Below are 27,569 nucleotides of genomic sequence, written 5' to 3'. Positions count from 1 at the left end.
GGCACTGAGCTAAAAGCCCCTTGGTCACTGAGTCCTGGAATGAAGAAGCTGGAAGGGGCAAAACACATCCTCCAACCCTCACTGAATAAACTGGTGTCTGCAGTTGACCATCTTTTTAAGAGATACATAGAAATAGAGCAAATAAAGGCAGCAGAGCAAAATTAATATTTATTTCATTAGGTAATCTCAAATTGAGCTTGAAGAACAAGAAGAAATACAAATCAACTATTGCATTACAAACATTGAGCTTACTTTATCCAACAAAATCTATCCGATGTATCAGCATATCAAGCACTAAGTAGGCATCAGGGGTGGCACAGTGAACAAGACTTAGGTTGACTAGGCTCTCACGGAGCTCACATTCTAATGCAGAAAATGGACAACTCCAAGTTGGATAGAGGCTAAAAATGAACAAAGCAAGATGCAAAGTCTTTTAAAAACTGACGACTTGGGAGGCAAGCATCGGATCTAATCTATAGAAGGATTCTTTACGGGGGTAGCAAGTGAGCTAATCTAAAGATGCTAAATATTAACCAAGTCAGTGATTCTCACTGTGGTATTTTGAAAGTTGATGAGTTGTTGGTTTCACAGTAATTGCGGACTTTGACTGACAATGAGTGGATGCAGCCAGGGATAACAGACATCCTGCAGTGTATGGGTTAGTCCCATACAACGAAGAATTATTCTGTACCTTATACGATTTTCTAATGTCCTACTGGACATTTATGTAGGACCTACAGCTTGCCTGGGAGAATTATAATTCATTGTTTTCTCTTAGACAATCTGTAATGTGCTCGTCCTACTACTCTTATTTCAATTAAGGTAACTTCGCTCTTTCCCTTACCACATACAGGTAAGGTATATGGTCCTACCTTACATATTGGACTCACCCTAATACTAGCTTTCATTCTGGTGTCACCTAGACTTCTAATCTTTCAGTTTCCTGTACTTCGTTACAGGAATAGCCTCTGATCGACCTTTAAATCTAAACCTATTCACGATGAGTTGGTGTATTTACATTCCATTTCATGATGTCATATAGCGTAGTCATGCCTGAGCATTTACATATTGATACTTATTTTATCTATATTACAAATTTCTTTCCTTCTGTTTCTCCATTAGTTAGGGTTAGGGCATTAAACTAATCTTTGAAGAAATTCATGTAGATTGTAGTGTCTATGAATCATCTCAGGACAGCAAAGGGAATGTTACAAAAACATCTGCTCTGAAATAGGTAAACAGATCTGACAGGGTGGTGGTTACCATACTGGGGGGAGACAGGGGAGGGCGCTACTGGCATTTAGTATGTAGAAGCCAAGTATGCAGAACATCTTGCAATACATTGGACAGTTCCTCACAATAAGGAATTATTCTGCACCCTATACGAATTTTGAATGTCTCACTAGACATTCGTGTATGACCTACAGTTCGTCTGCAAGAATATAACATTTCCTCATTTTCTCCAGTTCGACAAGCTGTAGATTTTCTTGCATAGTATCTTTATGTAAGTTAAGGTAGTTTCGTTCTCTCTTATAGAAATAAGTATTATCCTATGTAAGTAAGTTACTGTGTCACTAGTTTGTATTCTAATGTCCACTCGCATCCTTGCTTTTACATTTTCCCATACTTCTTTATACAAAATAGCTTCTGATCTCCTACCTTCTTTTAAGTTCAGATTTATTCATTTTAAGTAGGTGTAAACATCTGACCACTTAGTAAGTTCTTCTGGTATAGTTGCACCCAAGTTATGAAACTTTCATTCCCTTTTATGATGACATTAATTTTAATTCATTTTTAATTTACTTCTAAAATTGTGTGTAGGTAAAGCATATTGCCACTGAATTGCATTTTGAGAATAACTAGAGGATGTTACAAAGTATTTGTCATCAAAAAAAAAAAAAAAAGGCAGGACTGCCAGTTGAGAACCGCCAAGCTGGGTTAAAAAGGCACTAAAGAACTGTAAGAAAGCCAGAGTTATAGTGAAAGAAAATAAATCAGAGGGGGAGAAAAAAAAAGAAAGAAAATACATGAAAGGGTAGGGAAGCGAGAGAGCATGTGGGGCCATGATGATGAGTTTGAACCTTATTCTAAAGGATCAGATTCGTTTTGGAAGGCTATTATTAAGTAAAAATTTTTAAATTCTTGCTGCTAAGTGAAGAACAACTTAGAAGGGGACAGAGATATTTAAGAAGGAAAACTTGACATGGGAACTGCTTGGATGCGCAGGGGGACGGAGATAGAGGAGTCATGGATAACTTCCGGGATTTCTGCTTGAGCAGATGGGTGAATAGTGACACCTCTTACTTATATACAGAATCCTGGGAGAAAAACTGATTTGCTTGAGGGAAGCAAATGGAGTGCTCCATTTTGGACACACTGAATTAGAGACGCCTGTGAAAGCCAATTAGAGGTGTCCAATCAGCAGCTGGTTAGAGTTAGATAAACTGCATCTCCACAATGTGAGGGTCAAGTTCAGGAAGTGAAAGCTCCAAAACGGAAGCTACCATGAAAAGAATAAATGAATATTTGTGGCAAGTCTCTCAGAAAATAACCCTACCCTAAAAAATGTGTATACATTTATTAGTGGTGGAAACCTTTAAAGCCAAGGAGTTATGGAGATCTTTGTACTGATTTAAAATCTAATATAAAATCAGCTCTCATGGTGATTTTTTTAACATGTCTGCTGGAAGGAACTAGAACAGGAAATTTTGGCGACTGGTATGGAATGTTGAAGAAGAAAATTGGAAGGAAAATCTGATTTATAAGGAGGAACTCTTGGTCCAGGCACCGCAACTGCTCTAAAAGCTGATTGTGCTACAATTCCACACAATCCGTTATATTTAGAAAAAGAAGCCCCTGGTAGGTGCGAGGCTTGTTTGGGGCATTGATCTCTTCGTTCTGATTCTGTGCTCACCAAGAAACAAATCTCGCCTCCTTAGGGGGCCATCCTTCAGCAGGATGGTCCTGCTCCCAATTTCTTGGTGAGCTTCGACTGCCACAGCGAACGATTCCAATGGCACTGAATCCATCACTCATGCTGTGTGAATCTGGTTACTGCAAACTCGGTGCCCCCATGACACCGACACTTCATGAAAGTCTGACCTGAAAAAACCTCTGTGATCATATTAATTAGGATATAAATGCCTCCTTTGCCATAATTCTGTAAAGAGCCCAAGTAGGCAATGAACTCCAGTTGGTTGCTTCTCTCTGGGCCACACTTAGCAGCTTCCAGAAAGAGTCAACCTGGATGGAGTGTCCTAAATAAACATAGAGATAAAGAAATGCATGCCCCAAGTCAGTTCACCGCAAAGATAAGGTACAGTAGTGTGGTGACATCTGCACTAGCATTTAAATTATCCTTACATTCTTCCCTCCAGCATATTCCTAAGTATTTTCCCCCAACTTTTCACAATCTTCCATCCAAGGTTGTGTTGTCTTATGTCCTTATTTCAATAGGCATTTTTAGATTTTTCTCAAATTCCCCAAATTCATTTTCTTTGAATTTAACCAAAACAAGATCATATCATGCAGTAAACTAAAAGAGGAGTTGGGAGAGAAAGGTTGCTGCGATTACAGAAGTTTTAGAAATGAGTCTTTACCAGTTACATCTAAGGCAGTGATTCCCAGACTTTATGACACATTTCAATAGTCTTCCTGGCTCTCATCCCCAGAAAAAGTGATTTAGTTGGACTGGGGCGTAATTTGGACACTGCAATTTTTTAGAGCTTCCCAGATGATTCAAATGTGCAGCAAAGTTTGGGAATCACTGATCCAAGGCATTTAGGCGAGGAAATGTAAAAGTTTATCATCTGGGACAATATGGGTTCTGTAAGGGAACAGAATGGTTATGGCATCTTTATGACGCTGTATTCATCATTTCTAACTAATCACGCAGGGTTTGTCGGTTTCACTATATTCAATCACATATGCTGGGTAAATCTGATCTTTCTGAAAGATGACAAAGACGGAGGGGTTCAACCTTGTGTCCACACAGCTGTCATAGTGCGGAGGAGGGCTCGTGTAACTCATAAGCCCTTCAATAAATTCTCCAACCAGGACTCGGGCTACAAACATAACGATGTTCTTGGGACCATACGGGCAATTTTTATGGGAATTGATGGCCTCCATTGTGAAGTAATTTCCTAGAAATAATTAGAAAAAGAAGATGGTTAAGAATTATTATAAAAGGACATATATAGTTTAGAAGATTATTTACACAGAATCAGATGATGGACGTTGACTACATATTAAGTCAATAGCTCCTTACTGATACTTATAACTTTCTTTTGTACTTAAAAAAATGTTTATTACTCAAGTCAACCTGAATGCAGTATATGACCCAACTGAGATAACAGAAACATTTGCTACTGTGGGATTCATGAGGATACCACACTTAGCAGCTCTTTTTATTGCATTCCAGAAGGAGTCAACCTGGATGGAGTACCCTAAATAAATACCCAATGACTTGGTATTGGATACAATGACCAAGTGGCAATAACACAGTGGCCCAATTCATGGAACTCATGCAAAGCAGGTTGAATTGTAACTGATAAATCAAAGATACTCCAGCAGAGGCCATTTTATATTGTGTACACTTTAAGGAACAAAGGTCATTTACTACTGATGGAAGGTCCTGGAAAAAGTGAAAGGGAGAGATGTAGCATGAGCAAGCCATTGACCCTGGCAGAGCTTTTCAGACAACTGATCCACCGTCTTCAATTTTAAAACAAGCTTGATCATCACTGATGTTTCCACACTCAGCAGATCAACATTATCTTGACAAATCAAAATTTCCCGTTTTTATTTTTATGGTTGCCCAATGTTTTTCTGCCCTTTAAAACAATCTCTTTATCGTTCTCCATTGTGCAAAGAGTAACCATGGCCCTGAATACCTGATTTTTAAAATGAAGCATCAGCTGTTTTTAAATTATGCTTCTATAATCTGGAATCTACATTTTGTTAAATGATCCAAACTTAAGATCCAACCTTATAAGCCCACTCTGCTAAGACCTGGACTCTGTCTCATTGCAAATACCCCTTTCAAGGAGCAGATCCTTCGAACTCCCACATCCTCTTCCTCCCTTCTGCCACTCCGTGGATCTAGGCCACCCTAATTTCTGGCCTGGACGCCTGAAACAACCTCCCAGTTGTTCTCTCCACCTGCAGTCTCAGTCCTATCCCTCCTTTCTTCACATGGCAGCCAGAGACATCGTGTCACCTCTCTCCTAAAGCCAGTGCGGTATGCAATTGTCCTCAGGATAAAAACTAGCCCCCTAGGACTGCTTGCAAGATCTTTCAGGATCCAACCCCAACCTACAGCTCCAGACTCATCTTCTGTCACTCCAACCACACCTTAAATGCACGGGGCTGTCCATAGCTCCCTGGCCTTTATCCACCTCTTCATAAACACTCTTCTCCCCAATTTTTTTTTTTTCCTAACTAAGCTTTTGTTTGTCTTAGAGGTCACACTTAGACTTCACAATATGCTGATTTTCCATAGTCTACTTTGATTCATTTTTTCATCATTCAGTATAATTGATGTAATGGGATAATACTGTAAAAACACTATGCTTTTTTTTTTCTTCCAATTCCTTATACACAACCATGCTTCATTTAGCCAGACACATTTTTTGCCTCAAAGAGAATTAGAATCTTAGGAGGAATATATAAGGAGAAAGAGAGAATCATGGTCAGCTTTTGATTACCAAAATAGGATCTAGAAATTCATTGCAAAAAAAAAAAAAAAAATGGCAGACTTTGTTAACTAGAAAGAACTCAGAATGAGACCAGGAGCAGGAACCCTCTCTAGGTTGAGTCAAAAAGGGACAACGTGGGCTCTGACTCAGTCTTTCAGGGACCTTGGGTCTGGGCCCAGAGGGTGGTCAGTGACTAAAAGACAGAGATAACAGAGGGGAGTCTGGGAGCAGAGGAAAGCATGTGGCCCCCTCTCTGGGTAGAACCCCAACTTTCCAGTGCTCCAGATTCTTTTGGGTTTTTTACGTAGACCCTCAGATTATCTTCAAATAACATTTTGGTTTTTTCTTCTTAAGCATTTAGCATCTTGAGGTACCTGGGTTGCAGAATCTTGAGAGATTTTATAGGTTTGTGACGCCTGCAGCACCCTGGACACTAAACATGTTCCCTGACCTTATGCGTGTCCCGTCCAGCTTCTTGAATCGCGTTTGTACCAGGACAGGTCCCTCTTTGCTTAGCTGCCCCCTAAATATGTGCTTCCTCTTCCAATTTCACTTAGCTTCTGCTTTTTATACAAATCTGAGTTTTTGTCATCTCCTCTGTTGTCCAAGTGGGTGGCTTTTGTTTTTTTTTTCCAACTGGGCAGCTTTAACCTCCCTGCTGTAGCTCTTATTCTCAGCCCAGACTGATCAGCAACTCTGGCCCCACGTCCCAGCTCTTCTGAACTCCCTTACTAACCTGCCTTCTGCTCTGTCCTCCACCTCCCATTAGATGCCTGGTTTCCATCTCCAGTTTATCAAGATGTAACCCAGAGCCCTTCTCTCCTTCCAGGCATGTCTTACTACCCCTTACATAGAGTCACATGCTAAATTACACAGGTGACAGCCTAACCAGAGTGGCTTCACACTTGCCACAGGGAGGCTTTGTTTTCCCTCTTTGAGATTTTTTTGTGTGAGCAGACTTGTGCTGCTTCAGTCCCCAGTTGACCAGCGTGGCCAGAGATGAAAAGAGGCATCTTTGATTTGAACCCATCAGTGGCAACAGAAGGGATGGCCATAGGTCAGGAAGAGCCATGGCCGGAACTGAGCAGCAGTGGGAGCCAACAGGTGGAGAAGTTTGCAAGCATGTGTGAGATGCTTTGGTCCTTCTCCCTCCAAAACACAGACGACAGGAGGGGAGCAGGGCCAAGGCACTGCATTCAAGTCTCCACGTCAACTTCCCACTCTAATTTAGGCATTCCACGTTAATGTGAGTTTATTTTCTCTCCATGACTGGGAAAGCCTGGACATGCTGGTTAATACAAAACAATTACAGACACCTCATAACAGGAACACGTGGAGAGCCTGAGTTAGGGCTCTTCTAGTCGGCTTCTCTATTCCACACAAACCTTTTCCATATTTGGCGTCGTGAACTCCATGTACGGTCCAGTCAAAATTATTCGCACAGATGGATTCCACGTGGGCGTGTGCCGTTGCACAAAATAGGAGTTTTTCATATCTCTGCATCTCCTTTCTCTTCCTAATATAGGAAATGTGAGACTTAACCCCAAGAACATTCCTCACCCACTCCAATTAATAACATTGATCCCAACTGAAGTCGAATCATCTTAAAATTTTTATTCCACTAGATTTCAGAATGGAGCTACTAACATGAAGGCAATAGCTGTTAAAGAACAAATTTATTGGGGGCAGGGGAGGGTATAGCTCAGTGGTAGAGCTTGTGCTTAGCACGCACGAGGTCCTGGGTTCAATCCCCAGTACCTTTGTTAAAATAAATAAACCTCCCCAGCCCCCCCAAAATGAATAAATTTATGAAAAACTTTAAATGATAGACACAGGAAATCATTTAATTGTAGGGCCAAAGCTGAAAGAGAGATGCTTCAGTTTACAGGATGAAAAAAATCAGTAGAGACTGAAAAAACTGTTGACTACTAAAATAAACCAGTGACTAGAAATCTTAAAAAGATAGATCTTAACTAATCCTCTCAAACTCTATATCAAGACGCCTGATAATGTGGCCACTGACCTTTCAAAAGCATTCAAGAGTTTTGTGTTCTGAACCTTCCTTATCCTTTTGATCTTGAAGTTTTTCATGGAAGCTTTAAAACGCTCACTTATTTCGTCGTATTCCAGAGAGTGGTTATTGATCTCAAGCAACTGGAGAGAAAAAAAAAAGGAAATTATATAGACGTGAGACAGGAAACACTTCAGGCCTGATCTGTCCACACGCGTGGCCGCCTACGCCACAGAGCGCCTCCGCCAGGCCTCTGACAGCACGTGGGATAAGCTGGCTTAGGGTTTCCACGTCGGGCAGTTTATTCCAGCAATGAACCAGATGACACGGGGCCATCTGCTCGGGCTGACTTAAGCCTAACAAAGCATTACATCTGAAGTGCAAAGGGAGGCCCCCCCCTGAGGTGTCTGACTTAGTCCAGTGACCTAGAGAGTTACTTGTGTAAAGCCAGTGCAGGGGCAGAGGCACTGGAGGTACCCAAGGAGCCCACGCAAAGTGGCCGGTACCCAAATCAATGTGATGTGGAGGCTAAAAGATCCAGGAAGAGTCTTGCCTTAACCAGGCGAGATGATGAGCTGAGCTTTAACCCCCTAGAAACCTCCTTTTTAATTCCACCTAAAGGGCGAGTCACTGTTACTATCCGAGTTCCAATTTTATTGTCTATAAATTAGAGAATCTAATCTCTATCTCACGAGGTTATCCAGGAGATCTGCCCAAAGGAGATGGTGTGTGGCTGGACTCTGGAAACAAGGTGCCCTGTAGAGGAGCTCTTCTCTGGAAGTGACACATAGCACAATCACCATTTGGATGTCAGCCATCGAATCTTTTTTTTTTTAATTAAAAAATAATTTTTTTTATGTGTGGGGGGAGGTAATTAGGTTCAGAGGAGGTACCAGGGTTTGAACTCAGGACCCAAAGCATGCTAAGCATGTGCTCTACCACTTGAGCTATACCCTCCCCACTAAGGCCTTTGAATCTTAATGCAAGAGTTTTGCAGAAGCAATTCATTCATTCATTCATTCATTCAAATACACACATTTGTAGCAAAGTAGTCCTTTGTCCCACCTTGAAATGTGACCCACTAAAAAGTAAAAAACAAGTACCTTATAGTCATTTGAGAAACTCCTGTTCTGCTGAGGAACAAATGTCGAGGTTAAAGGCTCTGACTGGGTCTGCATCTGCTGATGGCTACAAACAAGAGAGAGTAAGAAATTCATTTGGCTCCGTGTTTCATGTGCCCAAGTCACTTTCTGTCCCTAACTTCTACTAAGCCAAGGTTCCCCAGAGAATTTTCTCTATGTATTTTCTTTGGACTACATCCCTGCATATTCCTGGTCCAGACATACCAGTAATCATGCTTTTTAAAAATGTGGTGATTATTCGTGATTTGGTAAATTGCTATTTTCCCATTGATTTAACATGTAAAAGCTTTGATTATTCTTTACATTTCTGCTTAACCTCCAAAGGTCCTAACGTGTTAGCATTAACTGTCTTACAGCTTCTTCGTCAAATGATAAACACTTACATACTTTAGGGGTACGGGGAGAGAATCCTCCCCCTCCTGTATGAATTGTATTTCAGGGTAACTATACATGTTGGGCTTCTCTATGTGCCCCCCTCCACTAACACGCACATAGGGGGTTACTGTACAATTTTCTGTACTTTAAGTCTGAAATTTTTCCATAATGAGAAAATTAAATTTTCAAAACTGCTTTAAGGGAGAAAATTCTTTAAAGACCCCCTTTTGTAAATTGAAGATTCTTTTGGAATGAGAGAGGTTGGCCCCAATTTATTGATATTTTAAGCTCAGATTTCCATACTGGATTTGCATAGTGCCAAACAGATTAGATTAATATGTTGAAAGGTGCTCATCAACAATGAAATATGCTAGAGCTCCTTTCTCTTCAGACTGTTCAGGATAATATTCACAGTCCTTATTCTATCCTAAGGCAGTGTGTCTCCTCCGGTCTAGTGAGAGCAGGATTAAAGTTGGTTCTCTCCACGACCTCCCATGGGCGGTTTCCTCAATTCATTTTACTCACTCACTCACTCAGCTGACTATTCAGCATCACTGTGTACCATTCATCATATGAATATTTGAAGAGCTTTGAGGAGCTGATAATTGTGGAGGGGAGGGAAGAGGTGAGGGGGTTATGCTAGGAGAGACAGACATGTACTTTACTCCTCTCTACGCTGCGAAAGTTTTACTTTATTCATTTGAATATTAAAAGAATTGGAGGGGACCTTAGATGGTTAGGTGGATCCGATTCTAATTCTTGGGAGCCTGAATTAAGAGATTCAGAGAAAATCAGGCAGTTGCAGCAGCAGGTAAAGATGAAGGGGTATGAAGATTGGAATGATGAAGTTGAAACTGGCAATGATGAAGTTGAAACCAGAGAAAAGTATTAGATCTACAGACAGAGGTACACATAGACATAGCTAAGGTGGCTGAGTCCCTTCGCAGGAGAATAAGAATCAGAAGAAAAGCAGCTAACATTTACTTGACGAATGTGCTTCTATCAAGCCCAGGTGACAGATGAGGGAATGAGTGACTGACTTGTCCAAATCCACATACCTAATGAGGAGCAGGAGAATCTGTGGGTAGACATGTAAATGTTGAGTCCAGTCATTAACCTGATCACAGGCAGAGACCTGTGACCCCAGGCGGCTCAGGTTCTGAAACAGAACTGGAACCAACTCCCCTCCCCACGGCCTCAGAGAGCTCAGGTCCCCGTCCTTGGCTTCTGGTGAGACACTGTTTTCCCTGTCACACCACGTTTATCCTTTTAGTAACTTCCCTTTTCCATGAAATACCTTATTCCTTACAACCAAAAGGACCTAATTAGCACACCCTGACTTTACACCTGCCTTAAAGTCTGTTTTACATAATCACTTATCACCTAGAAAAAAAAATCCAACTCCAAAAATGTTCATGGACCACGTAGATTTTACTGAGTTTCATCAGCAGACAGAGGAATTACACCAGATCCCCTACAGCAAAATTTCCTTTACAACCCCCCCCCCCCCATTAACATTATCTTTCTCCTGAGCCCTTGCTCGGGCAGCTACCTCATCCCTTTTTTCTCTCTTATTTCTTCATCAGCCTCCCACCCCCTGTAAATCCACTCAGCAAAGCTAAAGATACACAGAAGCACCCACAGCAAAACAAAAATCCAGCGACTCTGCATTTGATTCTTTCCGAGGCACGCCCCGTTAATCCAACCAATTACAGCTGAAGATGCTGAGCCCAGAGCAGGAGATCTGCCCAAAGTCCCTGTGAATCTGAGGGAAAGACAGATTTCCCGCTCTAGTATTCTTGTTGTTGCTGTTAATGGGGGTCCTGGGGATTGAACCCCGGACCGTGTGCATACTAGGCATGCGCTCTACCGCGGAGCTATCCCCTCCCCCTACTCTAGTGTTCTTTCAGTCACACCGCGCTGCTTAACAAGGACCTTACTCATAGTTAAAGCAAAAGGAAATTGCAGTGTTCTCCGAGTAAAAACATTTCAGAAAACAGGGTCCAGATTCATGAGTGACGTGATGGAGTGACGTGATGAGATCAGTGCCCGAACTTCTCAAACACGTGCCCGGCAGCTGTGCTTCAGACACTTACTCTCGTCCACGTTTAATCTGCTCCACGTCCGAGTAAGACACAAATGTCGGCCTTCTGACTACATCCTTTTGGGATTTGGAAGCTACGTTTGTCTGAATCATCCCTTTAGAAAGAAAAGAGAAAACACAGATCAAGAAACAGTCCTAGAAAATGATGTACTGTTATTTTTCAGACGCTAGGAACACAGCAAATACTCATGACTCAACTGTACTTGTATGAATACAGAAAATCCTTTAGGATGGAAACTGCTCGTGATAAAAACTTGGAGCCTTCTTACTGCCCTTAATATAAGACCCAGCAATATTACTATGGCAAAGAGATGAATGAACATCCTGCAATTAATCAAATCTATAAAAATGTCACATGGTAAAGAGGAGAGATAGGGCAGCCACATAACAGGACACCACCCATGAAAGCTGCCCTAAACCGAGAATCAGTGATGTTGGGTTGGAATGTGGTAGATATAGCTTCAGAGTTCTTTCCTACCTCAGGGTCAAAATGTCGTTTTCAATTCACGCTGTAAACCTAGGTCTAAGCGGCAGCCAGCGTGAGTTCTTTAAAAACTAAATCATCGTACATTGCTAGTTAAAGTGTAAAATGCAGTAATCTCACTCCTTAGTATTTACCCAAAACTATATCCACACAAAGGTTTCCATTTAACTGTTCCTAACAGCATTAGCATAATAACCCAAAACTGAAAACAACCCAAATACCCACCAGCAGGTGAATGGCTAAACAAACTATGGTATATCCTTATGACGAAATATTACTCAGCAATGAAAAGGGAAGGACTACTCCACATGCAACAACATAGATCAGTGAACAGTGTTCCGAGTGAGAGGAGTCAACCACATGTACAGTGCACATGACAAAGTTCTACTATATGAAGTTCTAGAATGGATTAATCTATAGCAACAGAAAGCAAATCAGTTGGGGGGTGACTAATCACAAAGGGGCATGAGGAGACTTTTTTGATTGATGGGAATGTTCTAGCTCTTGATTAGGACAGTAGCTGCCCAAACTGGTCAGTGCTCATCCAGCTGCACACTTGAAATGGAGGCATCTTACTGCAGCAATCTTGCCTCCATTCAGTTTTACATCAACATCCATCCAAAAAGAGCAAGTCAGATCATGCCGCAACTCTGCTCAACACGTTTCGTGGTTTCCAGTTCATAAGATATTTCAGTTTCAACATCTGCTCTCATCTTTAAGAGACTTCCTTCCCATGTGCACAGGCTGCCCCCTCCCTTCCAAAGTTCCCTCCTCAGATAAAAGCAGGCTCCCTCCCACAGCTCCTCCATTCTCTTGCTGCTTCATCACATGGCTTCATTTTCCCCAGAGCTGTTATTATTTTCTGAAATTGCCTGGCTTGCCAGCACCTAGCACAGTGCCTGGCACATGGCTCAGACTTCAACAGTAGTTTAAGAATGAGAGAATATAAGACATAGGGAAAAATAGTCTCGGACACTGCAAACTTCTCACAACCTGTTTCTAGGAACCAAGTGAATAAAATTACTGGGCTAAAATTTTCCAGATTCAGGAACAAGGTACTTTGGTTCTCATCTCTCCACCACCCTTTTAAATTGTCAAAACAATAGAATACCACCAAAAAGTTTTTTTAATTTAAGCCCATTTTTAATCTTACTATCCAATAGAAGAGATTTTAAATTTTTCTCTATTGCTTTCTAGTCTTGGTCCACATGCATATAGAGCTGCCCTTGTTATGTGCATTAATTTTTTTAATTATTTACTTTGGGGGGAAGGGAAGTAATTAGGCTTATGTATTTATTTTTAATGGAGGGACTGGGAATTGAACCCAGGACCTCACACATGCTAGGCATGTGCTCTACCACTGAGCTATGCCTTCCCCCTAAATCATTTATTTTTTAAATATAACGTAAAAACAGGAAAGTACAGAAACATAAACTTGGGGTTTGGCCTTCATTTAATAATATCAAATTTTGCTTTTGCCACATAATTTTCATAATCATAATTTTTTTACTTAAACTATTTTATTGACATATAATCCACATCCCATAAACTTGACCCACTGAAAGTGTACACTTGAAGTGTTTTTAGTGTTATTCACAGAGTTGTGCAATCATCACTACAGTCTAATTTTAGGATGTTATAATCACCCTCAAAAAAAAACCCTCATACCCACTAGCAGTCATTTCCCATCATTCACTCCTCCCCTAGACAGACACAAATCAAATTTATGACTCTACAGATTTGCCTATTCTGAACATTACATACAAATAGAATCATAAAATATGTAATCTTTTGTGACTGGCTTCTTTCATCCAGCATCATGTTTTTGGAATTCATCCGTGTTATGGTATGTGTTAGTGCTTTATTCCTTTTTATACGTGAATAATACTCCACCAAATGGACGTGCCAGGTTGCATCCATCCGTTCATCAACTGATGAATGCTTGGGCCACATACAACCTTTGTTTGGCCACTGTGAATATTTATATTGTGAATATTTGTGTACACATTTTTGTTTGGATGTATGTTTTCATTTCTCTTTGCTATCTACCAGAGAGTGGACTTGTTGGGTCATATGGAAATTTTTTTGAAGAAATTGATCCTAACACTCATATATGACAAAATTATCCTAAAGTGCATACGGCAACGCAAGAGACAAAGGATAACTAAAATCATCTGGGAAAAAGAAGAACAAAATCGGACAATTCATTCATTCATTCAGCTGATTTCAAAACCGACTATAAAGCTACAGTAATCAAGACGATACTGAGTTCCGGTAAAGATGTCAGAGTAACAGGACCATGAACTCACCTCTCCTCACAACTACAGCAAAACTACAACCAACTTCTGAACAGTCATTGAGAAAAAAGATTGGAGCCTAGTGAAAAAGACCAGCTTCAACTGGAAGCATTGAGACGGAACCACAACAGGAACGTAGGAGGGGTGTGTTCACGATATAGTCGGGCCCCATACCCTCTAGGTGGGCAACCCACAAGCTGAAGAACAGGTCATAGAGGCGCTCCCACAGGAGTGAGAGTTCTGAGCCCCACATCAGGTTCCCCAAGCCAGGGTCCCGGCAGTGGGAGGAGGAGACCCCAGGGCATCTGGTTTTGAAGGCCAGTGGGGCTTAACTTCAGGAGCCCCACAGGACTCAGGGAAACAGAGACTTAACTCTCTTGGGAGGCGTGCACGGGATCTCGTGTGCACCAGGTCCAGGGACAGAGACAGTGATTGCATAGGGACCTGGGCCAGACCTGCCTGCTGGTTTGGGAAGTTCTCCCGGGGAGTTAGGGGACTGCAGCAGCTCACCCAGGGGACATAGAAGCTGGTGTCGCACAGTCAGAGAGTGTTCATCTACATGAGCTTCCCTGGAACCTGACATCTTGATTAGATCAACAGCACCGAGACCCAGCCCCACCCAACAGTCTGTAGGCTTAAGGGCTGGGAACCCTCAGGCCAAACAACATACTGAGTGGAAACACAGCCTCACCCATCAGCACACTTTCTGAGCCACAAATGCCTCTAGGCAGGGCCCTACTCACCAGAGGTCCAGGCCAAGCTTCACCCAGCAGTAGGCGGACACTGACCCCTCCTGCCAGGAAAGCCACATAAGCCTCTAGCCCAGCCTCATGCACCAGGGGGCAGACACCAGAAATAAGAAAACAACAGCCCCAAGCCTGTGGAAGGAATCCACAAACACAGGCCAGACTCTGCACTGGGACCAGCTCCACCCGGCCCCTTGGGTGACATGAGAGGAGTGCACTGCGGGGATGCATAGGACGTCTCCCACAGAGGGCCACCTCTCCAAGGTCGAGAATCATAACTAGCCCATCTAAAAGCACAAAGAGAAAGACAGGCAAAATGAGGCGGCAGGGGAATGTCCTCCAGGACAAGGCACAAGATAAAATCACAGAAGAAGAAATATGTGATGAGGAGATACGCAATTTATCCGAGAAAGAGTTTAGAATGATGACAGTGAAGAAGTTCGGAGAACTCAAGAGAAGTACACATGCACAGAGAGAACTTTTTAGCAAAGAGCTGGAAAATATAAAGAACAGCCAAACAGAGTTGAAGAATAAAACTATTGAAATGAATAACACATTAGAATGAACCAAGAATAGGCTAAATGAGGCAGAAGAACAGATTAGTGAGCTAGAAGACAGATGAGTGGAAATCACTATTGCAGAACAGGAAAAAAAAAGCCAACATTGCATCAGCATAAGGATAGACATACAGATCAATGGAATAGACTTGAGCCCAGAAATGAATTCTTACATTTATGGTCAACTGACTTTTCACAAAAGTACCAAGAAAAATCCATGGGAAAAGAACATTCTTTCCAACAAATGATAAGGGACAACTTGATATCCACAAACAAAAGGACAAATTGGACTCCTACCTTATACTACATACAAAAATTAACTCAAAATTGATCAAAGATTTAAATGCCAAGGTTAAAACTATAAAACTCTTAAAAGAAAACATAAGAGTAAATCTTTGTGACCTTGGGTTAAGTAAAGGCTTCTTACATGTGACATCAAAGCACAAGCAAGAAAAAAGTAAATAAATTGTACTTAATCAAAATAAAAAAAACCTTTGTGCTTTATAATCATAATGTTTAACAACTACCCAACACTCCCCTGAAATGCAATACCTTAATGTGTTTAGTCACTACTCTACTGGTACACAGATTATTCCTCTATTTTACTACTATAAGTAAAAGGTCTTCAAGCCTGTGGCTTAATTTTTCTTGTTGTGAATTATTTCTTTAGCAAGATTCCTTGGAGAATAAACAAGCTATCATATTTTAGTATCTCTTGGTATGTATTACCAGGTTGCTTTCCACAACAGTTGGTATAATGGTCCTTCAAAGTTTCATTACTTAACACCCCGTAATTGGTACAGGGCCCAAATCTCAGATACCACCTGGGAGTGCCAAGGACCACAGAAAGTCTCCTTTACCTATTTCAAAGCACCTACAGGGCTGGTCTTGATAGGACAAGTGTCTGACCACTGCAGGGAGCATCCCAGGAGTGCAGCTGATGGGACAGTGCATTCAGAGGGAGGGCAGTTCCTCCCTGGATCTCTTACTGAACACAACAGATGGGTGGGTAGAAGCTAATCAGAAGATATTTCTACAGTGGCTCAAATAAACATGGCAGAAGGCAAAGTCTTTAGAAAAAGTGATGGCTCAAACCATTAACCTCAATAAAGCCTAGAAGGAGAAGCAAGGTTCTAAATTTTGAAGGCACTCACAGACCCAAGGTCTCTACCACAGCCATCAGTGCCTGAAAATTCTGCCTCATCCTGGCAAGCAGCCCACCTAGAATCAGAACTTTAGAATGGCAGTGCTGGAAGTACCCCCAGAGGTCATGTAATCCAATCCTCCATTTTACGGGGTGCCAGGGGCTGGTCCCAGGGTTGAACAGCTCCCGTGGCAAATCCAAGGCTCCAGGGCACAGGTCTTCTGAGTGCCACTGGCTCCCACCCTCTGGACCACTTGCCTTGCTAAGAAGAACCCCAGTCCCGAGTATAGGATGCTCGCCTGCTCCGCCCCACTCCTGCATGTACGCCGCAGACCAGATTCCAACACGGGCACCAAATGCAGAAACTTACCTTGGAAACTCAGCTCGTAGTTTTGTGACCCCGCCTGAAATGGCACAATTCCCCTCGGACAGGATAGATAGAAAGACTCCAGGTACACAGAGTCGATGTTTGAAACATGCTGATTGTCTTTCTAATTATTAAAAAAAAGAAAAAAAAAGGTAAGAACTTCAGGGTAGTCTTTTAAGAAATTTCTACCATGGTATTTTATATAACTTTATTTTAGCTGTGGGATTTGAACAGGCACGCATCTCGCCTCCCAAACCAAATGGCCAAAAGGCTTCCAGGGTGGGGACATGTCACACCCTTTTGTAGTCTTCTCCACCGAGGGGCTGAGAACACAGTCTACCCTACAGAAACTCTGCAAGGCTCTAGGGTCCAGATCAGCCATATTCACTAGAACTTCCTTCAATGATGGAAATGTCCTCTGTGTTGTCCTGTATGGCAGCCACCAGGCACCTGTGGTTATAGAGCACTTAAAATGTGACCAGTGTGACTACGGAACTGATTCTTAATTTTACTTAAATTTAATTAATTCAAGTTTAAAATTAAATAGCCGTGGAGACATTGCTTTGGGAAAGATCCCCAGTGTTCTTTTTACTCGCTGCAAGTAATACATCCTTCCTTCTCCCAGAAAAAAAAAGAACTAAATAGTCACGTACGGCTAGTGGTTGTCATACTGGACAGAACAGGGCCATTAAGTCAGTGACTGAGCATCTGCACAGCCTCGCATGGTTCACTGGGACCTTCCTCTGGCCCTGCCCTCACACTGGACTCCAGTTCTGAATGAGTAAGCGAGCGAAAGAATCAGTGGTAGAGCTTACAATGTATTCTTCCAGGAGACTTGATCTTACCTTCAGCTTATGGTTCACTAACCAGGTCTTGCCTTTCGTCTTGTGCCTACATTACCACCTTGATCTTGGCTTTCTAGGCCTATGGCTTGCCCTTGCCCTGGGCAACCCCCCTCAGATCATGGCCTCCTGCCCCTCAACGCCAGCTTTCACAGCTACTAAGCTTAGCCATCTGCTGGCACACCTCTCGAGGGTCTGGATCTGCACCCCCTGTCTGACGCAAAGCCCATGACTACCATCTGACTCTGCCTTCCAGCCACTCCTGCTAGAACTCCGTCCGGCACCACGGATGCCCACCGTCCTCTCCCTGTCCGCCATCTACGTAGGTTCGAGTCCTGGTTAAGCACTTTCACTTCCATAAATCAATTCTACCTTCCAGAGAGTTCACTGTCAAAACACATGCACCTACACTTTGTTGGCAAAAGTTTCTGTTCTTCCAGTTCATACCTGAGAGGTTCCTAACCCAGAAATCTCAGTTGCCCAACTCTTAAGAAAAACTCAGTTACAAGATAAAACCTGTAGGGCCCTGTCTGAAAGCTATATGTCCCACACTTTTCTCTAAATATTCTAACTTGTACACTGGATCAAACAAGGCCATCAAAGATCTATAAACTTGGACCGTAACACACTGAACTATGGGAGAAACCAGGCTGCTCCTATGTTTGTGGTTCAAATCTCATGGTATCACCATTTTTATTTTACCTGGAAAACCACCAAGGAAAACACCAAACCCAGGGCTTGTTTCCCTTCCTTCCTTTTCTCTCTTTTTTCTTTTAAAACAGAAGTGCCAACTCAATTTATATAATAATGGGTCTAATCAATATGAGAGTCAGAATTTATTCACATCCTCAAAGAACATATTCCAGTACGGTACAGGGAACTATATTCAACTTCTTGTAATGAGCCATTATGGAAAAGAAATTGAAAATATATATATGTACGTATATGTGGAACTGAACTGCTTTGCTGTACACCAGAAACTAACACTATAAATCAACTACATTTCAATAAAAAACAAGAATATAAAGAAGAACATATTCCATTTCTTAGACATGTGCCACAGATTAAATGAATACAACATTTTGTGTGGCTGTAGGTTGAAAGTTCCGCAACTCCATTTAACACAGCCTGGATGTCCCAGGGAGAACTCTGAATTAAAGTTTTATCAGGAAATTTCTCAGTGCTTTACTAGGAAATGTGAGTGACAGAACTTGTATAAGTTTAAATATGATCTAATCCCCAATGAGAGCTCTTTTTGGTCTCTGGGGCCCTGATGTCACTAGAATGCAAATACTTTCCAGCTTTTCTCCCTTACCTTACTGAAAGTTCCAAGTAGTTGACATAAGAACCATTGAGACCTATAGCTTATTTTCATTTACTTTATTTTTAAATTTTTTTTTATTTTATTTAGTTATTTGCTTTAATACCCAAGGCTAATGAATTTGAGTTTATAGTTTCTATTTCCACAAGCACCTGAGAGAATCACTTTTACAGAACTGTACTTTGACATCATCCTTGGCTTGAGCATAAGAGGAAACTGTGCAAAGCTCGGCATCAAGGAGTTTTCATGATGGGATGTTTGATGGGTCACCACAGGAGAGGAGAGCAAAGAGGAAGGGAACTGAGAGATGGAGCTCTGAGCCCTGTCCTCTTTGCATGGAGCAGCTCTGCATTATTCTAGTTTGCTCATTTCAGTTCTGTGAAAGATCGTCTGAGAACTTGTATCCACCGCTAAGACAGCTGGGAAACCGCCGAGCTACTGCAGGGACCACAGGACTAAGGTGGAGGGCCTCCCTCACCACAGCACGCATGGTCCCCTCTGTGCGGCCCTCTAGGAGATGTTTTTCTCAGGCCTCACTAACAGGAAAAAAAAGCTGTGCTTCTCCTGAGTAACTGGAATGGTTTTCCCATAGAGGCACAGGGGAACTTGTAACGGGTTGTGTTTCTTTGCTTGCTTTGGCAGCTAGGGAGCTCAGAGCCAAATGTATGGCTCATTGACTTCTAACTATATAGAATCTTATGCTGATATTTCCTTGTCCCTACTTTGTCACTGGCTTCATTTTAATCTCTTGCTTTTATTTTCTCTTTCTCCTCACTCTGATTTCATTACATACATACCTAAGCACTCTCTCTCTTCCCCTCTTCAATCCTATGGTTCAAAGGGAAGAAGGGACACTAGACAGACACTCTGGTTATCTAAACTTCTACCCCCTATTACTATGTCCCTGTGGGGGTAAGCCTAGAATCTTCTAGTTCATCCGAAAACAGACTCTGACTGAATCCTAGTAACTATCTGTATCAGTCTTCTGATTTCTCACTCTTGCCTCCTTTTCTGGTTGGAAGTAATAGTCTCTGTGTATTTATGTACTAATACATAGAAAGCTATCTCAAGGTTCCACCCCAGTCCCTGATAGTGAGGAATGAAGGATATTTGACTGGCTCAGCAAGAAGTATCAAGAGGTTCCTTAAAAATAATTATAATTTTTTTAAAGGAGGGGGAGGGTATAGCTCGGTGGTAGAGCACATCCTTACGTGCACAAGGTCCTGGGTTCAATTCCTAGTACTTTCACTAAAAAAAAAAATCTATATATATAATTTTTTTAATGATGCAATTGGAGTATATGCTTGCTGAAAAACAAATGCAAATACAGCTGGGTACAATGTAAAAAAAGCACCACTTCTTCTACCATATCCACGCTCCATGGGTAACACATAGGCATCAGACATCGTGTTAATGGTTTCTCCCAAAGTTGGCAAGTTTATCTGCCCACGAGGAGGAACGGTACTCACCTTCTCCCCATACTGAACCCATTCGTCAGATCTATTCCTCCAGTACCAAAGCCACTTGGTGGTGAAGACAGAATTGGCTGGCATTGTGACGGATGAAGGCGTGGAGATACGTCGGATAGGATTATTGTCACAAGTCATTTTCCGGAAATTGATTTTATAATTGTCAATAGTAATGCTGAGAGGGAAAAGTTTAGCATTAACAAAATGCTTCACTGAAGCAAAATTCTTCTGTTTTCTAACACTCTAGTTTTCCCTCATAAGAGCACAGAATTAAAACTTTAGAGCTGAAAAGGATCTTTGAATTTCCATTATATAACTTCTGGTCTTACACATAAAAGAAAAAACTGAAATACAGAGTAGCAATGTAGCCTGCCTACACCACATATTTAATGGTGTCACAAAATGTGTTCTTCCCTCAAAAAATATCCCAGAAGAACACTGTGCCCACAAAAACCAACTGATTGGCTCAATGTTAGAAAGTCAGTTAGAGATTCACAGTCGGTCAGTTTTTTCAATAATTATTATTTAAATAGTTATGAAGGGGTGATTGGAGCCTTTTCAGGGAGCCAGCAAGATCTGAGGTATTTTCATAGTAACATTAAGACGTAACTTGCCTTTTTCACTTTCATACCCTGACAGGTGCACAGTGGAGTTTTCCAGAGGCTACAAGATGTGTGATTTCACAACAGAATAATAAGACTTGCAAAAATAGAAAATAATTTCATTCTTCTCAATGAATTTTTATTTTGTTTTGGAAAATAGTTATTTTTGTAAATATACTTATATACAGCTATATATGCATATAACTATATAATCTATTAAAATGTTAACATATAATGAGTTTATTATTGTTATTTTTGAATGAATCAATAAATATTTAATTTTTCTGTTTTGATTTTTAATATGGTAAATATTGACAGTTATAATCCACATAAACAGAAGCTCTCTGGGATCCGCTGTACATTTTAAGATTGTGGTGACAGGGGGAGGCTCCTGAGACCAAAAAATCTGAGAACTGCCACTCTAAGAAATGTCTCCTAGATCAGTGGTTTTCCACCAGGAGCAATTTTGCGACCCCAGGGACATGTGACAATGTCTAAAGAACATTTTTGGTTATCACAACTGGCATGTAGTGGATAGACACCAGGATAGACGCTAAATGGCCCCCAAAACAATTAATTATCTGATTCAAAAGTCAAGAGCGCTAAGGTTGAGAAACTCTGCTTCAGATTTACCTGGGGGGGAAAAACACACCTAGAAATAAGAAAACTGCTGATGCCACCCTCTACTGGCAAAATGCAGCAACACAGAATCTCCACCAAAGATTCTCCAGCTCCGCAGATGAAACGTCCGTATTTTCCCCCCAACCAAATTTCCTTATAAAACAGGATGCATCTATAAATAGAGTCATGGGTAGTATCCCAGCCCTAACAGAAACAGAAATGTAAGGCAGCCTCTTAGAAATCTCCAGGTTAGAGAAAAAAGCAAACAGAGGAAGCTTTAAAATGCTAAAGTATACAACAAAATTCTGCCCCAGAACTACATGAAATGACTCAAATCATTTTCTCAAACTATGAAATTAAGCCAAAAGCTCTTTTGAGCTCATCATTTAGTACTTTTAATAGTCATATGATGAACTGATAGGAATACAAACTGACCTCTGCATCGTGTTGTTCTGCAGCACACCTTGACAAATATTAACTAAACAAATAACCGTGTCCTTGTTTATTTCACCTGAGTTAGCAAATAGTCCCAGAACTCCTAGAATTAGCCGGGTTCTGAGTGACTTCAAACCTGCCCAACTTCTGTTTTTCTGTTCATTAACCCATCAAGCATTTGCTTTTTTTTATCCAAAGAGTTCAGCCTGAATGGGATTCTGAGGGAAAATTGTTATTTCTTCTTCCCGTCAACATAGCACTCCGCTTTCCTTTGATGATGCTGTGAAACTCACAAGCCAGACCAGCCATCAACTTACACGCAGATTTTGGGGTCACAAAAGGCCTTCTCAATATTCTCCATGAGCAAGAGGTCCATCCAGGTGTTTCCAATGAACATCTGCCACCGGTAGGGCAGGTGGAAGTGAACTTTGTGGCAGCCGTCTACAAAGACAGAAAAGAGGCCGGAGGGTTTGTTGTGTGGGGGTTCTAACCAATTCAACCAAGTTCACTGCTGACTTTTCCCATCAAGGCCTGCCTTTCCCACCCTGCCAGACCTGCAGGCACATTCCCCTGCCCATGCTGGCCTCCACCTGCACTGCCCCAAATCCATATCTCCAGGTTCTTTTATTACCCACGGAGACTCATCAGAAAACAAAATTCTCCACTCCCCAAAAAGCCACATCACCCACATGGAAATCTGAGGTCATTATAAATTTACAGTTACCCTTTCTGCACCCGCCACATGGATTTATTGAGATAAAATGCTCTCCAGCATAGGCAACTGCTTGTGTTTCCCTGAAGCCCTGGCCTAAAATTCTTCTCTTCCAGAAGAATTCCCTCACTCATCTCACGCTATTCTGACCTGCCTTGTATTTCATATTCCCTTAGCCAGTACTCAGCACCCAGGTTGTGCTTTACTATTTATGTATTTACTTATTTTATGGAGTTTTCTAATTTGTAGATGTTTTGATGTCCCACCTTAATGACAAACGCACTGAAGAAATGCCTGCATCACTGTTTAGCTTACATCTCCCTTGCTTCACTGGCATAGGACTAGGCATGCAAAAGATGGCCATTCAATGCGTACTGGCTCAATCATGAATTAATGTTAACAAATCCATAATACAGGAGCACAGGAAACAGTTCTGTTTTTCAGTTTGCATTACGTTTAAATCGTTTTGCAATGTCTTTTAGAACAAAAAGAGAGAGACTTAGACATCACAGGGAAACCCAGAGTGGCACTACTGAGATTTGGCTGATTCAAAAGTCTAACTATTTGTTATAGTCCGTGCCTTCCTCACACGCATTTAAATGGCTGCTATAAACAAATAAACAAATACATGAAAAACAGAAATTAACATGTGCTGGCAAGGATGTGGAGACATTGAAGCCCTTGTGCATTGTTGGTGAAAATGGAAAATGATACAGCTGCTATGGAAAACTGTGTGGCAGTTCCTCAAAAAGCAAATTAAACATAGATTTGCCACATAATCCAGCAATTCCACTTCTGGGTCTATACCCAAAAGAATTGAAGGAAAGGTCTCAAACAGATATTTTGTACACCTGTGTGGACAGCAGCATTATACACAATAGCCAAAAGGTAGAAGCAACTCAAGTGTCCATCAATGAATGAATGATTCCAACACAATGTAATAAAATATAACAGAATAGTATTTAGTCTTAAAAAGGACGGCAACTCTCACAAAGGCTGCAACATGGATGAACCTTGGGGACATTATGCTAAGTGAAGTAAGTCAGTGTCAGAAAAAAGACAAATACTGTGTGAGTTCATATACATGAGGGACATAGAGGAATCATATTCATAGCAGCAGAAACCAGAATGGCAGCTGCCTGGGGCTTTCCTGCTGGAAGGGGGAAATGAGGAGCTGTTGTTTCGTGGGTACAGAGTGTCAGTTTCACAAGATGAAAAGGGTTCTGGAAATCGGTTGCACAGCAGTATGAATGTAATGCACACTACTGAACTGTACACTTAAAAATGGTTAAGATGGTAAAATCAAGGTTATGTACATTTTACCATAATTCAAAACAAAGATTTGTTTAAAGACTTCTGATTTAGAGAACGCAGGGTAGAATCTCTTCTTCAGACACAAGGCGAATGAGTCTAAGGCCACTAAGTGATCAAGTAACGAATCGGACACGATGCCTGATGGGGCAGAGGCAGGAAAGGGAGGCAGCGGCGTGAGAGGAAGAGGGCAGCGTGTCCCCAGCAGTCCCGTGGGAGACGTTTCTACAGGAAGCCTGGTGGGAGGAGACACGGAACAGGTGTGGCTCCTTGGCTGGAGTGACACAAGTCAAAGAGTCCACGGCCCAGAAGAGAAGCAACACTTAGAGCATGACGGGAAATGAACTCTGAAAATGTGCCTGCTACGACACCTTTGTTTCTCGTAGATAAAAAGATGGACCTCTGATTAAGTATCATAGTTCACCTTAAACTGAATTGCAAAGGGAGAATGTATAGTATCATGCAGTGGTGAAGTGGGTAGTTTAGGGAAAACCCAAGTTCTGTCTGTGCATCTGTGACATGGATCAACAACAGAACCAAGTGTTGACCTGAAGTTTAATGAAGATGCATGTGAGATTCTTAGCATTGCACCTGACACATAGTAAATACTCAGTAAATGGTAGCCAATTACTATTAATAAAGTTTCTGCTTCTAGAAAGTCCTTAAGTTACTCACTAAGTTGACAACCCTTGTATAGATGGTCGAGGCAAATTTCATTTGAGCCACGTTCATCCATCCTGGAAGATGCGGTACTCGCAACGTCAGATACGGAATCTACAAAACAAAAGGGGATGCGTGTATGCTGATTCTAATATTTAAACTAAAAATCAAGATACCTGGTCTCAGTGGGAAAGACTATCTGAAACAGGGGCTATGTTCAAGGAAATTCCTATGATTCACGTATTGCTCATGAGAACACAGACAGCCCCCCCATGGAACCGAACACAAACATTAGGATCACCTGAGAGTTACATTTACTTCTTAAACCATGGCTGAACGACTCCTGCTCTCAATAAATGTAGCTGCTTATTCCATACACTTCTAGGGCTGGCCCTTCCGTCTTCATGTCAGTCCCCTCACTGGCACTGATCCTTAATCAAAACCCTCTTTGCCCTTTAACAACTGCTAAGGAACATCCAAAGGGGAGCCAGCAGCCACAGCCGCTCTGCTGCAGGCACCTGAACTGGGGCCCCCTTTGTCCGTCAGTGACGCACGCAGAGCCCAGCCTAGCGCCCTCCTTACAAGCTCACTGGCAGGGCTAGCAGAAATCTGAGCGGAGTTCTGACCACAGGTGCCCTAGGCTGCAGCTCTGTTGCTTAAGGCAGGTGAAAAAGGAGGGACCGTGGGCGGAGCACTGCCTTGTGTGGGGGCAGTGGTCTCCCCATACGCGGACAGGGCCTGGGTTCTCAGTCTCTGCTTTCCAGAGCGTAACACATCTTTCTCCCCTCTGACTGTCGATGTTAAGCCAAAACCAGTGGCGCCAGTTTTACCTGCGCCAGTGGTTTCATCCATAACTTTACTAGAGCCCTTTGGTGGCACTGTGGACAGACTGGCCCGAAATGTCTTCTCTATGTGTTTACCGTTAACAAAGGCGGCTCCTACATTGTCAGCTGTAATTTTGCCAGGGGTCTGGACATTATGGTGAGTAGTTCCGGTGTCCTGATTCCTAGGTAACGATTTTTCTCGCTGTCTACTGGTTGTGGTTTTGTAATTTGAAGATTTCGCGGAAGTCCCATCTGGGGCCATCCCATCAACATTGTTAAAAATCGGCAAGCGCAGGACAGCTGGAATTTCACTTTTGTTCTCCGTGTTCCTGCAGTCTGAGGAAAGGACGGCCGGGCTCTTCCTGGTGGTTATGGTTTCGGGTGTTTGCGGAGAACCAACAGAGGTGGAGACAGCTTGATGCAGAGGAAACAAGCTCTCTCTGCTGGTGTCTTGGTCCTTCTGCCAGGATGTGGGGCCCTTCCATTTGGAAGCTGGTGCTGAATCCAAAGTGATGCCCTTTCTGTCATGATTCCCATGAAAGAGACTCTCTGGGCCTCCGTTCTCTGAAAACCTCTGGCTTCCCCCCACCTGACCTGTTCCTCCAAAACTGACAGCCGTAGAGGAGACTGGGGCAGGCTGAGAGCAATCCTGACTTCCCAAATGCACGAACTTGTGGGTGACAGCCTCCATCAGCACATCGTCCAGGCTGGGCTTCCGGCCGACCGGCTCCGGACTGGGTGTGCAGGACCTCTGAGCAGCAGAAGCTGAGGCTGACGGAAGAAATTCAAGGGTGCCCTGGAGTAATCGGTTTCTGCTCTTGCTTCTGCCTGTATATGGCACATCTCTGCGATGTGAGGAAGGAGCTAGGAGAGAAAAACGAAACAGGGAAAGTCAGTGTGAACACGGCTGGCTTCTCACCACTGTTTCCCCTCAGCTCTTCCAGGTCTGCTCTCCGAGTTCTACCACATCACTGGTGTGGGAAAGTCTTGAGAAGGTGGTTACAACAATGGAGGACGCCTGGCATCCTGCCAGCTCGGCAGAAACAACATCCCGTGGCCCAGAATAGCATGCGAACTGACCCTGGCTCTTCTCGGCTTCTCTCCTGGGGCTCAGACGTCACCCCCAAGCGCCCAGCTCTTAGGTGGGGCTGTCCACATTCCCCATCATGCATCGCTGTGGTGAATGCAGGGACAGAATAGTTCAGGGAGGACTTTCCAAAAATAATTTAGATCTTGCCCATATTGTGATATCAGTGTACGTAACAAGTTAAGGACTCACGATACTTAGAACAACAACAAAAAAAGAAACTACAATAAACCTCTGATTTCATTTAAGCTAGAAAAGTTTCCAGAGTTCTCCGTCCAGCCCCCAAACGCCCAAGATGAAGTGAGTAATATCACAAAGAATTGGTCTCCCTCTAGAAACATGGTAAGTCACACTCCCAGGAAGCAGAGGGGAGGGAGGGAGCATGTGTGTTTGTGAGTGTGTGTGAAGTGTGGTATGCATGGGTGTGATGTTTATATGTGGCATGTGTCGTGCTGGGTGTGTGTGCATGCATGAAGTGTGTGTGCAACACATGTGTGGTATATGTATGAGGGGTGTGCATGTGGTGTGGATGCATGTGTGTCGGTGGGGTGTGTGCACGTGAGAAGTGTGTGCTGTGCGCATGTTATGTGTGCTGTGTGTGAGGTTTGTGTATGCGTGGGGTACGTCTGCATGTAGGTGGTTGTTTCTGTGTGCACGTGTGGAGTGTGTATATGCGGTGTGTGAGTTGTGCTACTGCATGTGGGGAAGAGAAGACGAGAGGCTCCTTCTCTTCCAAACCCCGGGGGGCAGGAGGAGTGGAGT

General features: G+C 42.5%; 1 protein-coding gene across 1 annotated transcript in view; it reads right to left on the bottom strand.

The window, feature by feature from the left end:
* Positions 1–142: 142 nt before the first annotated feature.
* Positions 143–27,569, bottom strand: part of ZC3HAV1 (zinc finger CCCH-type containing, antiviral 1) — a 52,516-nt gene continuing 25,089 nt past the window's right edge. The window contains exons 4-13 of the mRNA XM_010947482.3: positions 25,817–26,584; positions 24,912–25,010; positions 22,531–22,654; positions 20,556–20,730; positions 16,927–17,047; positions 11,321–11,423; positions 8,811–8,895; positions 7,720–7,850; positions 7,082–7,212; positions 143–4,142 (exon numbers count right to left, since the gene is read on the bottom strand). Of these exons, the coding sequence (XP_010945784.1) occupies positions 3,880–4,142; positions 7,082–7,212; positions 7,720–7,850; positions 8,811–8,895; positions 11,321–11,423; positions 16,927–17,047; positions 20,556–20,730; positions 22,531–22,654; positions 24,912–25,010; positions 25,817–26,584 (2,000 nt within the window). The 3' untranslated portion in view covers positions 143–3,879. The remainder of the gene's footprint in view (positions 4,143–7,081; positions 7,213–7,719; positions 7,851–8,810; positions 8,896–11,320; positions 11,424–16,926; positions 17,048–20,555; positions 20,731–22,530; positions 22,655–24,911; positions 25,011–25,816; positions 26,585–27,569) is intronic.

Source organism: Camelus bactrianus, chromosome 7 (genome assembly GCF_048773025.1).
Source record: "Camelus bactrianus isolate YW-2024 breed Bactrian camel chromosome 7, ASM4877302v1, whole genome shotgun sequence".
Classification (NCBI taxonomy): Eukaryota; Metazoa; Chordata; class Mammalia; order Artiodactyla; family Camelidae; genus Camelus; species Camelus bactrianus.
The sequence above is the reverse complement of the archived record's forward strand: the minus strand, read 5'-3'. Positions and strand labels throughout refer to the sequence as shown.